Source organism: Arachis stenosperma, chromosome 7 (genome assembly GCF_014773155.1).
Source record: "Arachis stenosperma cultivar V10309 chromosome 7, arast.V10309.gnm1.PFL2, whole genome shotgun sequence".
Lineage (NCBI taxonomy): Eukaryota > Viridiplantae > Streptophyta > Magnoliopsida > Fabales > Fabaceae > Arachis > Arachis stenosperma.
In genome coordinates, this window is record NC_080383.1 from 53,373,019 (window position 1) to 53,388,009 (window position 14,991).

Sequence of the window (14,991 nt, forward strand, 5' to 3'; positions counted from 1 at the left end):
GTTTTCAGAATGGACCATTTTAGATATATTCTATTATGGTCTATCTGAATTTTCGAAAATGTCATTGGACCATTCTACAGGTGGATCTATTCACCTGAAGAAAACGCCTGAAGAGGCTCAAGAGCTCATTGACATGGGTGCAAACAACCAATTCATGTACACTTCTGAGAGGAATTTCGTGAACAATGGGATACCTCAGAAGAAAGGAGTTCTTGAAATTGATGCTCTGAATGCCATATTGGCTCAAGAACAAAGTGTTGACTCAACAGGTCAACATGATCTCTCAAAATCTGAATGGATGGCAACATGCATCCAACAGTACTAGAGAGGCAGCTTCTGAAGAAGCTTATGATCCTGAGAACCCTGCCATGGCAGAGGTTAATTACATGGGTGAACCTTATGGAAACACCTATAACTCATCATGGAGAAATCATCCAAATTTCTCATGGAAGGATCAACAAAAGCCTCAACAAGGCTTTAACAATGGTGGACTGGTGCACGAAATTGCAATAACACTTTTGCAATCCCGCACAACTAACCAGCAAGTGCACTGGGTCGTCCAAGTAATACCTTGCGTGAGCAAGGGTCGATCCCACGGAGATTGTCGGCTTGAGGCAAGCTATGGTTATCTTGTAAATCTTAGTCAGGATATCAGAAATTATCAGGATTGATTGTAAAAAGCAGAAGAACATGAAAAAGGTACTTGTTTTGCAGTAATGGAGAATAGGCTGAGGCTTTGGAGATGCTCCATCTTCCGAATCTCTGCTTTCCTACTGTCATCTTCATCAAACACGCAAGGCTCCTTCCATGGCAAGCTGTATGTAAGGTTTCACCGTTGTCAGTGGCTACCTCCCATCCTCTCAGTGAAAATACGTCCCTGATGCTCTGTCACAGCATAGGCTAATCATCTGTCGGTTCTCAATCAGACCGGAATAGAATCCAGTGATTCTTTTGGCGTCTGTCACTAACGCCCCGCCTTCAGGAGTTTGAAGCATGTCACAGTCATTCAATCATTGAGTCCTACTCAGAATACCACAGACAAGGTTTAGACCTTCCGGACTCTCTTGAATGCCGCCATCAGTTCTAGCTTATACCACGAAGATTCTTGTTAAGGAATCCAAGAGACATCTACTCAATCTAAGGTAGAACAGAGGTGGTTGTCAGGCACATGTTCATAGTTGAGAATGATGATGAGTGTCACAGATCATCACATTCATCCGGGTTAAGAGCAAGTGATATCTTAGAATGGAAGCAAGCATGATTGAATAAGAAACAGTAGTAATTGCATTAATCCATCAAGACACAGCAGAGCTCCTCACCCCCAACCATGGGGTTTAGAGACTCATGCTGTGGAAAGTATACAAGAAACGTGTAAAAAATGTCATGAGGTCATCAGGTACTGATACAATGTCAAAAGATCCTATTAATAGTAAAAGCTAGTATCCTAAGGTTTACAGAAATGAGTAAATGACAGAAAAATCCACTTCCGGGCCCACTTGGTGTGTGCTTGGGCTGAGCATTGAAGCTTTTATGTGTAGAGACGTTTTCTGGAGTTAAACGCCAGCTTTCATGCCAGTTTGGGCGTTTAACTCCAAGTTTTATGCCAGTTCCGGCGTTTAACGCTGGAATTTCTAAGGCCGAATTGCCACGCCTGTTTGGGCCATCAAATCTTGGGCAAAGTATGGACTATCATATATTGCTGGAAAGCCCAGGATGTCTACTTTCCAACGCCGTTGAGAGCGCGCCAATTGGGCTTCTGTAGCTCCAGAAAATCCACTTCGAGTGCAGGGAGGTCAGAATCCAACAGCATCTGCAGTCCTTTTCAGTCTCTGAATCAGATTTTTGCTCAGGACCCTCAATTTCAGCCAGAAAATACCTGAAATCACAGAAAAACACACAAACTCATAGTAAAGCCCAGAAAAGTGAATTTTAATTAAAAACTAATAAAAATATACTAAAAACTAACTAAAAGATACTAAAAACATACTAAAAACACTGCCAAAAAGCGTATAAATTATCCGCTCATCACAGGCTGGGCAATAGCAAGCCATATCCATTATCTTCTCAGCAACAGACAGAGAATTCTGAACAAAACACTTCTAATTTAGCCAATGTAGTCTCTGATCTATCAAAAGCCACTTTCAGTTTCATGAGTGAAACAAGATCCTCCATCAGAAATCTGGAGGCACAAGTGGGCCAGCTGAGTAAGAAAGTCATTGAAACTCCTCCCAGTACTCTCCCAAGCAATACAGAAGAGAATCCAAAAGGAGAGTGCAAAGCCATTGACATAGTCAATATGGCCGAATGCACAAGGGAGGAGGAGGACGAAAATCCTAGTGAGGAAGACCTCCTGGGACGTTCCTCAAGCAAGAAGGAGTTTCCTATTAAGGATCCAAAGGAATCTGAGGCTCATACAGAGACCATAGAGATTCCATTGAATCTCCTTCTGCCATTCATGAGCTCTGAAGACTATTCATCCTCTGAAGAGGATGAAGATGTAACTGGAGAGCAAGTTGCTCAATATTTAGGAGCTATCATGAAGCTGAATGCCAAATTGTTTGGTAATGAGACTTGGGAAAGTGAACCTCCCTTGCTCATTAGTGAACTGGATACTTGGATTCAGAAAATTCTACCTCAAAAGAAACAAGATCCTGGCAAGTTCTTAATACCTTGTACCATAGGCACCATGATCTTTGAAAAAGCTTTGTGTGATCTGGGGTCAGGGATAAATCTAATGCCACTCTCTGTAATAGAGAAGCTGGGAATCATTGAGGTACAACCTGCCTTGTTCTCATTACAACTGGCAGACAAGTCATTGAGACAAGCTTATGGAATAGTAGAGGACGTGTTAGTAAAGGTTGAAGGCCTTTACATCCCTGCTGATTTCATAATCTTAGACAATAGGAAGGAAGAGGATGATTGCATCATCCTTGGAAGACCTTTCCTAGCCACAGCAGGAGCTGTGATAGATGTCAACAGAGGGGAATTAGTCCTTCAATTGAATGGGGAATACCTTGTGTTTAAGGCACATGGCCATCCCTCTGTGACAAAAGAGAGTAAGCATGAAGAGCTTCTCTCAGTTCAGAGTCAAGAAGAGCCCACACAGTCAAACTCTAAGTTTGGTGTTGTGAGGCCACAACCAAACTCTAAGTTTGGTGTGGACAACTATACAACATTGACCTGATCACCTTGTGGCTCCATGAGAGCCACTGTCAAGCTATTGACATTAAAGAAGCGCTTGTTGGGAGGCAACCCAATTTTATTTATCTAATTTCTATTTTATTGTTATTTTGTGTTTTATTAGGTACATGATCATGAGGAGTCACAAAAAAAATCATAAGAATTAAAAACAGAATCAAAAACAGCAGAAAAAAATTTTTCACCCTAGAGGACGCACGGGCTGGCTTTCCACGCCAGTAAGATGCATCTGGCTAGCGTTCAACGCCAGAACAGAGCACCATTCTGGCGCTGAACGCCAGAAACAAGCAACATCCTGGCGCTGAATGCCAGGAATTTGCCCAGAGAGGAAAATTGGCGCTGAACGCCAGTAACAAGCATGAAACTGGCGTTCAACGCCAGAAACATGCTTTACATGGGCGTTGAATGCCCAGAATGTGCACCAATGGGCGTTTAAACGCCAGAATGGTGTGCAAAGGCATTTTACATGCCTATTTGGTGCAGGGATGGAATTCCTTGACACCTCAGGATCTGTAGACCCCACAGGATCACCTTAGGATCTGTGAACCTCACAGGATCCCCACCTACCTCGCCCTCTCTCTCTCCATTCATGGTCATCCCTTCTCTTTTTCATTCACCACCAACATCTATCCACTCTTCCCCATACACCCCACCTACCTTTACAATTCAACTTCTCTTACCCACCCATTCCCACCCATATAGCCGAATCCATCTCCCTCACTCTCCTCCATTTTCTTCTTCTTCTTCTTCTTCTTCTTCTCTTCTTTCTTCTCTTGCTCGAGGGCGAGCAATATTTTAAGTTTGGTGTGGTAAAAGCATAGCTTTTTTTGCTTTTCCATTACCATTAATGGCACCTAAGGCCAGAGAAACCTCAAAGGGAAGACAAAAGCTTCCACCTCTGAGTCATGGGAGATGGAAAGACTCATATAAGCCGTCATAGCTCAGTGGTAGAACATGTGGCTGCAAATCAAGAGATCCCCTGAGATACCTCAGGGGATAAATTGTCCTCCACACAAATAGTGGAAGCAATTGAGGAACACCAAAATTACTAGGAATCATTTAACAGAAGCAAGAAAGAGACATAGAGGAGCTCAAAAAGCACCATTGGACCTTCAAGAAGGTGCCACCTTCACTCAGGTGGATTCATTCCTTGTTCTTATTTCTTTCTGCTTTTCGATTTTTATGCTGTGTTTATCTATGTTTTGTGTCTCTACTTCATGATCATTAGTAGTTAGTAACCATGCCTTAAAGCTATGAATAAAATCCATTAATCCTTCACTTCTCTTAAATAAAAAATGTTTTAATTCAAAAGAACAAGAAATACATGAATTTTGAATTTATCCTTGAAATTTAATTTAATTATATTGATGTGGTGACAATACTTTTGTTTTCTGAATGAATGCTTGAACAGTGCATATGTCTTTTGATCTTGTTGTTTATGAATGTTAAAATTGTTGGCTCTTGAAAGAATGATGAACAAAGAGAAATGTTATTGATGATCTGAAAAATTATGAAATTGATTCTTGAAGCAAGAAAAAGCAGTGAAAAAGAAGAAAGCTTGCGAAAAAAAAAAGAAGGAGCAATAGAAAAAGCCACGAGCCCTTAAAACCAAAAGGCAAGGGTGAAAAGGATCCAAGGCTTTGAGCATCAATGGATAGGAGGGCCAAGGAAATTAAATCCAGGCCTAAGCGGCTAAATCAAAGCTGTCCCTAACCATGTGCTTGTGTCATGAAGGTCCAAGTGAAAAGCTTGAGACTGAGTGGTTAAAGTCGTGATCCAAAGCAAAAGAGTGTGCTTAAGAGCTCTGGACACCACTAACTGGGGACTCTAGCAAAGCTGAGTCACAATCTGAAAAGGTTCACCCAGTTATGTGTCTGTGGCATTTGTGTATCCGGTGGTAATACTGGAAAACAAAGTGCTTAGGGCCACGGCCAAAGACTCATTAGTAGCTGTGTTCAAGAATCAACATGCTTAACTAGGAAAGTCAATAACACTATCCGAAATTCTAAGTTCCTAGAAAAGCCAATCATTCTAAATTTCAAAGGAAAAAGTGAGATGCCAAAACTGTTCAGAAGCAAAAAGCTACAAGTCCCGCTCATCTAATTATAATTAATATTCATTGATATTTTGGAATTTATAGTATATTCTCTTCTTTTTATCCTATTTGATTTTCAGTTGCTTGGGGACAAGCAACAATTTAAGTTTGGTGTTGTGATGAGCGGATAATTTATACGCTTTTTGGCATTGTTTTTAGGTAGTTTTTAGTAAGTTCAAGCTACTTTTAGGGATGTTTTCATTAGTTTTTATGTTAAATTCACATTTCTGGACTTTACTATGAGTTTGTGTGTTTTTCTGTGATTTCAGGTAAATTTTGGCTGAAATTGAGGGATTTGAGCAAAACTCTGAAAAAGGCTGACAAAAGGACTGCTGATGCTGTTGGAATCTGACCTCCCTGCACTCGAAATGGATTTTCTGGAGCTAAAAAATTCCAATTGGGGCGCTCTCAACGGCGTTGGAAAGTAGACATCCAGGGCTTTCCATCAATATATAATAGTCCATACTTTATTCGGAAATTGACGACGTAACTTGGCGTTAAACGCCAAGTTCATGCTGCTGTCTGGAGTTAAACGCCAGAAAAACGTCATGATCCGGAGTTGAACACCCAAAACACGTCATAACTCGGAGTTCAACTCCAAGAGAAGCCTCAGCTCGTGGATTGATCAAGCTCAGCCCAAGCATACACCAAGTGGGCCCCGAAAGTGGATTTATGCATCAATTACTTACTCATGTAAACCCTAGTAGCTAGTCTAGTATATATAGGACCTCTTACTATTGTATTAGACATCTTTGGTCTCAGTTTTGTTTTATTCTTCATCCTAAGAGGCTATTGATCACGTTTTGGGGGCTGGCCATTCGGCCATGCCTGAACCTTTTACTTATGTATTTTCAACGGTGGAGTTTCTGCACACCATAGATTAAGGGTGTGGAGCTCTGCTGTACCTCAAGTATTAATGCAATTCTATTTTCTTTTATTCAATTCTCTCTTATTCTTATTCCAAGATATTCATTCGCACCCAAGAACATGATGAATGTGATGATTATGTGACGCTCATTATCATTCTCACTTATGAACACGCGTGATTGACAACCACTTCCGTTCTACATGCAACAGAGCTTGAATGTGTATCTCTTAGATTCCCCAACAGAATCTTCGTGGTATAAGCTAGATAGATGGCGGCATTTATGAGGATCCGGAAAGTCTCACCTTGTCTGTGGTATTCCGAGTAGGATCCTGGGAATCCGGAAGGTCTAACCTTGTCTGTGGTATTCCGAGTAGAATTCCGGTAATGAATGACTGTGACGTGCTTCAGACTTGCAAGTGCTGGGCGTTAGTGACAAACACAAAAGAATCAAGGGATTCTATTCCAGTAGGCGCGGGAACCAACCAGTGATTAGCCGTGCTGTGACAGAGCGCGTGAGCGTAGTTTTCACTACGAGGATGGGATGTAGCCTTCAGCCAGGTGATGCCTCCAGACGATTAGCCATGCGAGTGACAGCCGCAGAGGACCATTTTCCCGAGAGGATTGAAAGTAGCCATCGTCGAACGGTGAACCCCTATACACAGCTTGCCATGGAAAGGAATAAGAAGGATTGAGTTGAAGCAGTAGGAAAGCAGGCGTCCTTGAGCCATACAGTATCTCCATATGCTTATCTGAAATTCCCACCAATGAATCTGCATAAGTATCCCTTTTATTATTTCTTTTTATTATTTGATTTTCTAAATTCCAAAATTTTATCTGCCTAACTGAGATTTACAAGGTGACCATAGCTTGCTTCATACCAACAATCTCTGTGGGATCGACCCTTACTCGCGTAAGGTTTATTACTTGGACGACCCAGTACACTTGCTGGTTAGTTGAACGGAGTTGTGAAAACAACCGATGCCATAATAATGATTTCATACAAGTACAAGAGAACATGGATCACAATTTCGTCCACCACCTCCAAATCTCCGATGCAAACACAATCGCCGCTAATTCCAGGTGATGAGTTGAATAGTTCACCTCATGTGGTCCCAGCTGATGTGATGCGTAAGCCACCACACTCCGATGTTGCATCAACACGCAACTTAAACCCTTCAGAGAAGTGTCACAGTATACTTCGAATGGTTCATGCAGTTCTAACAAGATTAAAACAGGCACACAACTTCCGCTGCGTCACTCTGATTATTGTCACTAGGAATCCAAAAAATTCTTTCTTTGTAAACCCAAAATACCGAATATGTAATACTTTTCAAAATCTTTAAAGCAAGTTCCATCTAAATGAGTCCATTGTTAAAACCTTATCAAAAGAGTCAAAAATCACTTACTAGTAAGTCAAACACTTGAAATCACAGTTTTCTTAAATAAAAACTTTTCAGTTTAAATTCCCTTCTATAAGATAATTTGGAAACCAAATTCACAAATGAACAAAATCAGAGAACTCACTTTTCTTTTTAATCAATATCTTCCAAACCAAGAATTTCCGACGTAGTTTCAAAACCAAAGACTGCTTTAGTAACATCTCACAAAGCTGTGAAAACAAGTTCAATTTAAACCAGTTCATTATGAAAGCTTTTTTAAAAGGTCCAAAAATTCATTTATTCTTAAATTAAAACCTTTCAATTTGAATCCCTTTTTGATAAGATAAATTCGCAAACCAAGATCACAATTTATTAAAATCACACAACCCACCTCCTTTTTTTAAATCTTATCATTTGATCAAAAGTCCAAATCCTAGTTTCAAAACCAACTCAGTTAAACCCAAGCTCCAAACCAGATTTCAAAATCACTCTAAATCTTAAAATGGCAAAAATCATAGTTAAAAACCCAAGGACGTTAGTCGGTATTTCCGTTGCCACTAGTGCTGAACCGCACCCATCGCTCACACAGAAAACTGCCAAAACTTCTAGTCATACCTGATAACCATTCCGACACGCCAACTCGGATTGTTCGTCATCACAAGTCTGAAATCCTTGGCTATCGTCGCTAGAATCCTCCTTTCCCCATGATTTACTTCCAACGAAACCCTAAGCTCTAGCAATCCTAACGGCGACTTTGCAGAGATAGAACTAGGCTACCCTCAGATCCAAACATTATAGAATATTCAAAACATACACTTACCTCTCATTGAAGGGTCCGACCCTGTCGCATCACATGCATCCTAGGTAGACACACGGCCTGATTGTTGATCCTAATCCATGTTTTGGTTTTTCTTATGACGACAGTTCTTGGCTAGATGCCCAGGTAGTCCACAAGCATAACACAGACGACTCCCCTTCATATGGTGAGATTGAGCATTGTGGTCCCTTCTGACTTTCCGATGGCCTTGTAGATGCTGAGGAGTGCATCTAACTTTCTTGAAGCTCAGTCCCCTTGGTTCAAGGTGATTGTCACGCTCCTTACTAGTGTTTACTTTAGAAGTCTCCTTTGACGCGGCCACCGTCTTTGTATATTCTTCCACCAACCTTGCCTTGTTCACCAGATCAGAGAAAATACAAATCTCTATAGGAGCCACAGCAATCATGATGTCGACCTTCAAGACTTTTTGATACTTGATACAGTTCCAATTTTCATAGGTCTCTGGGGCACCCTGACACACACTAGAAAACCTACAAAGCTCCTCAAACTTGTTGGTGCACTCTGCCACAGACATGGAACCTTGCTTCAGCTGCATCAATTCTATCTCCTTCACTTCCCTTGCAGACTCAGGAAAATACTTCTTGTAGAAGGCTATCTGGAATACATCCCAAGGAACATCTGCATTCTGGAGCTGTAGCAAGTGACACTCTGCCTGCCACCAATGCTGGGCCTCTTCCCGAAGTTGGTAAGCAGCAAACTCTACGTATTGGTTATGCGGGACATGTTGCGCTTGCAATGCACGTTCCATAGCTTGGAACCAGTTATCTACTTCCGTGGGATTAGTTGAACCTCGAAAACTCGGAGGATGAACCTTGAGAAAGGTCGCCAAGGTCATCGGAGCACCTCCTGTGTTATCTCCGCTTCCTCCCGCATTCTCATTTGCATTTCTTCTGCCATTTTCATTTCCATTTCTGGCTGGTTGGCCTAACCTCTGCACAGCTTGCAGAGAACGCAGTAGCGGTAGCCTCCATGGTGTTCGCAAGGTTCGCCATTGCAGCCATGAACTCGGCATGGTTATCGGCCGGTCGCTCATTCCTACTCTCTCTCCGGGAACGTGTACGACCCCATCCGCGAGTGGCTATTAAGGTTCCTGTCTACACTAAACAATCGATATCAAGGTGATCAGTCTCAATATCAAAAGCCCAGTGATTCATTTATCCCAAAAAGGCACTCACAAACAAGCATGCTATGAAATATCAAGTAGGTAACCTAAATAGCATGAAAGAAAAATGACCCAGAGTGTGCAACAAAGCACAATCAGTCCATCCCTCAGGCTCACGAGGACAAACCGCTCTGATACCACTAAATGTAACACCCCAATTTCCCTAAGCTTTACCTCTAGCCGTAAGGCAAAGGTTAATCAGAGGTTACGATAGTTCTAAGGCTTATATATATATATATATATATATATATATATATATATATATATATATATATATATATATATATATATATAAGAAATAGTATAATCTAGAAGCCTGATGAAGGACATCGCTCAAACACAGGATTTAAAAACGCAAAACATCCTAGCGAAGCGTCCAACTTTAAACACAAGAAACAAATGTGATATAAACAAAGATAATAGTATAATAGTGTAAAATCATAAGAAACTAGCCAGGGCTCGCGGAGTTTAAGCCAGCTAGCCAGACATACAGACAAAGGGAAACTGAAGTTTAAAATGGCTTATACAAGTTTTATTCTCTCTTAAATACATGCCCCTAGGCCAAAACAAAAATACAAAAGCGAGAGACAAATACAAAACAAACCAAAAAGACTCCAAAAGGTATCCAGATCCTCCGCTTCTGTCACCAACCAAATAACTCACCAAGGTGGGTTGCGTCCTGCATCTGAAAAACAACAACAAAGTATGAAATGAGAACCGGAGGTTCTCAGTATGATAACAGTGCCCAATGATGTAAGATGTAAGGCCCCGAGACGCCGAGGGCAATCCTAGAACTTCACATTGCAGACGGGTATTCAAGCTTAGAACAAAATAAAAAAATATAATAAGAACCTAAACCATAAACCAGGGTTGTCTAAACTTAAGGGAATTCTAACTAATACTAATCACACCGCTGTATCCCACAGCCTTCGCCAACCTAACCTCCGTGCGATCCCATTGCCACTGCCTGCCTAACCTCCTCAGCACCAGACAAACACAATTAATGCAAGCAAGTAATACACAGGTAATAATTATATATAGCAAGAACTTCAAGAAGCAAGTAGGCATATTATACACGTAAGCAAACCCATATAGCCAAAGCAAGCAAGCACATAAGAGATGCATATGATGAACGCATATCCTATTGGCTCGACACATCCTTTCGAATGTCGCCTTTCTGCCACTTCTGAGGATATAGCGCCTGGCCCGCTCTTGTTCGAGGATATAGCGCCTGGCTCACTATCGTTCCGAGGATATAGTGCCTGGCTCACTTGCATGCTCAATCCGAGGATATAGTGCCTGGCACACTCTTGTGGCAGAGAAGGAAAACAACAACACATATAACTCATTACAAATCATTCCAAGGATATAGTGCCTGGCACACATTCCACATTCAACAAGAACATCATTCCTCTTTGAATCATCAACTCATCATAACCATCATCATTTCCATTAACATCCTTAAACATTTATATTTCTCAAACTCATCATAGGCAATTCCATTCTGAGCTCATCAGTTCACCAATTTCTCAATTCACTGTCAACAGTCACCCTATGCACCACTCTTCCTTTTCTCTCAACTAACTCATCCGCAATACACCAAAAACATAAGCCTCCGTTCTCTCACTATTCATAATAAACATCAACTAAAGCCCTTATCTTATTTCCCATATTCCCATACTCGAAAGTAGGCCCAAAAGCTTTAAAATGGTGTTATAGAAGCTTACAACCTTGTTGGGAAGGTGAAATAGTTGAAAACAAAGTTTAAAATTGTGAAACAGGGGGTGTTCGTCCGCACAGGGGTGTGCGTGCACATGCCCAGAAAGATTTTGAAAGTGTGCGCACGCACAGGGTTGTGCGTACACACAGGAGCTAAAATTTATAAAGTCTGTTCACTCGCACAAGCTGTGCGATTGCCCCAACAGACGATCCTTCTTGACTTGTGCGTGCGCACAGGGCTGTGCGTCCGCACAGGTCGTAATCCTTCCTCTGATGTGCGCGTGCACCACCTGTGCTAGCACTGCAAACAGAATGTTCTTCCCTGCCTGTGCGTGCACACAAGTGTGTGTGCGTCCGTACAGGTCAACATTTTCGCAGGGTGAGTCCGCACAAAAGTGTACGCCCGCACATATCAGAAATCATGAAATTCTGCAACTTTGCAGAATTTCAGATTTTTAACACCAACTTTGAATGATCATAACTTCCTCTACAAAATTTCAAATTTTGCAAACTTTATATCAAATCGAAGGGTTTTCAATAATCTTCAAATATAGACCAAATTCAACAAAATTTGAAAATTGAGGCAAAAGTTATGATCAGGCAAAGTTTAGCAAAAACCCTTTTTCACCCAAAATCTCAAATCCTGAAATTTTAACCATCTCTTAATTCAAAACCAAATTAAACCCTGTCCAACCATCATAAACCACTATCACACACAATAAATTACCTCTTCATATCATTCTCCTCAATTTCACTTAAATTATTCAACCATTATACCATATCTCACTACCAAATCCATAAATTCCTACTTAATAACAATTCCACACTCATAATCATAATCAATCAACAACAACCTCAATTACCAAAACAAATCCTCATAAATTCCAATAATCATTGTAAAACCCTACCCATCATTTAGCCAAATCCATCATAAAGCTCATCAACACCAATGATACCCAACAATCCTCAACAATCACAATAACCAACAATAAAAAAAATCATCATCAATATATATCATCAAACATCATAATCATCAATATTCTTTATTCCAACCCACCATAAATATTTTACATTAACTCATCATCTTAATTTCTCAAAATCCTCATTATCCATCAATATATCCATATCCCAATAATTAACATCAATTCACATATAATTACTCATACACCCACAACATTCAATCCTATCTTAGGGTCAACTAGCCTAAGTGTCCATGAACATTATATATTACATAAAGGAAACCGAAATCATACCTTGGCAGATTCCCAAACGTACCAAACACCAAAATGAAGCCACCAAGCTTGATCCAAAGCCTCAACCAACACTAACAAACACCAAGGCTCACACTAACAACACATATATACCAACATCAAAATCTAAGATACCCAAAAGAACTAAACACAAGAGTTTAGTGAAACCTAACCTTACCCAATGTGAGTAGGGATAAAATCCAATAATTATCCGCTACTAGAGATCACCTAAACAACCAAAACCACAAAATCTACTCAAAAACCAAACATGAAATCGCACAGAATCTTAGGGCAGAGAACTAGGATGTGAGCTTCGAGTTCTTACCAGAAAAACTTAAATAGAAGGAAGGAGCTCGTCAAGAGCTTCGCGTGGCCGCAAACGGCTCATCAATTGGAGCTCCGTAGCTCAAGTTATGGCTTCCGGAAGTGGAGGATGAATAGTGCTCCCATGGCTTCTCTTCTCTCTTCTCTCATAACCGAACTCCCTCTCTCTCTTTAATGAAAATGAGCTGAAAGCTCATTAAAGGAGACTTATATCAAGCCCAACTTGGGTTCGATCCAACTTGTTAGCATTTTTAGCCCGTTCGGCCCAACTTTGGGCCAGACCTTTAACACTAACGCTCGGTTTTCCATTCCTAATATTTTTCTAAGGTTTTCGACTATTTTTCACTTTTTCTCGCACAGTACCGGGCAAACTTAAATCGGTTTAACCGGTTCAACTGTCGGTTTGCAGTTTTTTACGGTTTTTCACAGAAAATACATTTTCTGACTCAGAAAAACCTATTGAGTCCAAAAATCATATTTAAATCCCCAAATTCTCATCCTAACCTTTTGGAATCTAATTTGAGCATTTAAATGATTTTATTCGTGAAAACTCCGGTTCTTACAACTTCTATGGACTTGAAAAGATTGGCGTACAATACACCAATGAGTGGGCGTGCCACATGCCCATGGCCCAAGAACCCACAAGCATCAAGTTATCACCCAAGCCCACATTGCATTGTTGAAGAATTGAATCACTAAGATTTGGACCTGAATCACAATGTGAGTTGAAGATTAATTGCGAAAGATTTGATTTTATTTTATTTTATTGAAGTTTAAATTTGAATTTTAGATTTTGTTTTAGGTTCAGTATAAAAGGCTCTTGAAAAAATTTGACGGGGATATTTTTGGCCGATTTTTCATGCTTTGTTGGTGATTTTGAATCTCAGCATGAATCACTAATCTCCTTGGTTAAGGTTAGGAGTTCTACTGATTTTAATGGACTAATGTTATAACTTTTCTACTTTTGATTAATGCATTGATTTTTCTCAAGTAAGAATTTTTCGTTCTTCATCACAAAGGTTTGAATCTATTGGAAAATAGTTCTAATTATCATACTGAAAAACTTGGTTTTTGGAATTAAACTTAAAATTCCTTCTCACAATTCTTTAAGTTTTGAAACTAGATTTGACAAGTGACATCGAATCAACTAGGATTAACTCTTGTGAATTGTGTGGTTTCTAAATCAGTGAACGTACTTCACCTCTTTTCATAATCAATTAATCAAGAAATTGGTGGTTTATTTAGTTAAGAAAAATTGAATTACCAAGGGATTGGAATTTGACCATTTACTGTTTGTCTTAAAATTCACTATTTTTATGCTAAGAAATTCTAAAACCCTAAATTCTAATTGTCTGACTAGATTAATCAATTGACCATTACTTGCTTAGTCCGTTAATCCTTGTGGGAATGATAACCCACTCCGTGGTATTACTTGATACGATTCGGTGCACTTGCCGATAGTAGTTTGCAAAAATTTGCATCATAACTCTTATGTCACCTTGGAGGGCTATACTTTATATTAATTTTTTCGAAAATCCTGGTAATGATTCTTTAGATGCTAATGATTCAAATGAGAATTTTTAATAATTTTTAGAAATCATTATTGTTCTGTTTTAAATTTTTAAGTTTATGAAAATGTAATTTTTCTGGAATTTGAACTAAAATACAAAAGTTAGATTTATATTCTTATTTGTTTTGAGTTTTTTTATATTTTATTTGAATCCAAATGGAAGTATTTTTTATTGACATTTATATTTGAAAGTTAATATAAAATAAATAAACAATTAACTATATATATGTCAGTAAGTTGTATAAGTAGTAATCGAATCAATTTGATTCGATTTATTATATATATATATATATATATATATGTTGCAGAAGTAGTAAATCAAATCAACTAGATTTTATTTACTACTATTCTAGTTAAATCGAATTCAATTAATTCAATTTACATAGAATTAGTGTAAAAATCGAGTCAATTAGCTTTAATTTACATAAAATATGTGCGAAAATTGGACATGTATGTATTTTTTTTTTAGAATATTGCTGTAATATTAAAGTGTATTTGAATTATTTTTGTGAATTATCCTAATTTCATAAGATAGGAAACTTTAAAAATTATAATAAAAATATAATGCAGGCTAAAATTTGTAAAAAA

General features: G+C 39.2%; 1 protein-coding gene across 1 annotated transcript; it reads right to left on the reverse strand.

Annotated features, from left to right (window-relative positions):
- Positions 1 to 8,430: 8,430 nt before the first annotated feature.
- Positions 8,431 to 9,390, reverse strand: LOC130939794 (uncharacterized). Its single transcript, XM_057867870.1, has one exon. It carries the CDS (start codon positions 9,388 to 9,390, stop codon positions 8,431 to 8,433), a length of 960 nt encoding a protein of 319 aa, XP_057723853.1.
- Between the last annotated feature and the right edge of the window lie 5,601 nt (positions 9,391 to 14,991).

Coding starts and splice junctions, on each gene's coding strand:
- LOC130939794 (XM_057867870.1), bottom strand. CDS start 9,390: ATGCCGAGTTCATGGCTGCAATGGCGAACCTTGCGAACACCATGGAGG.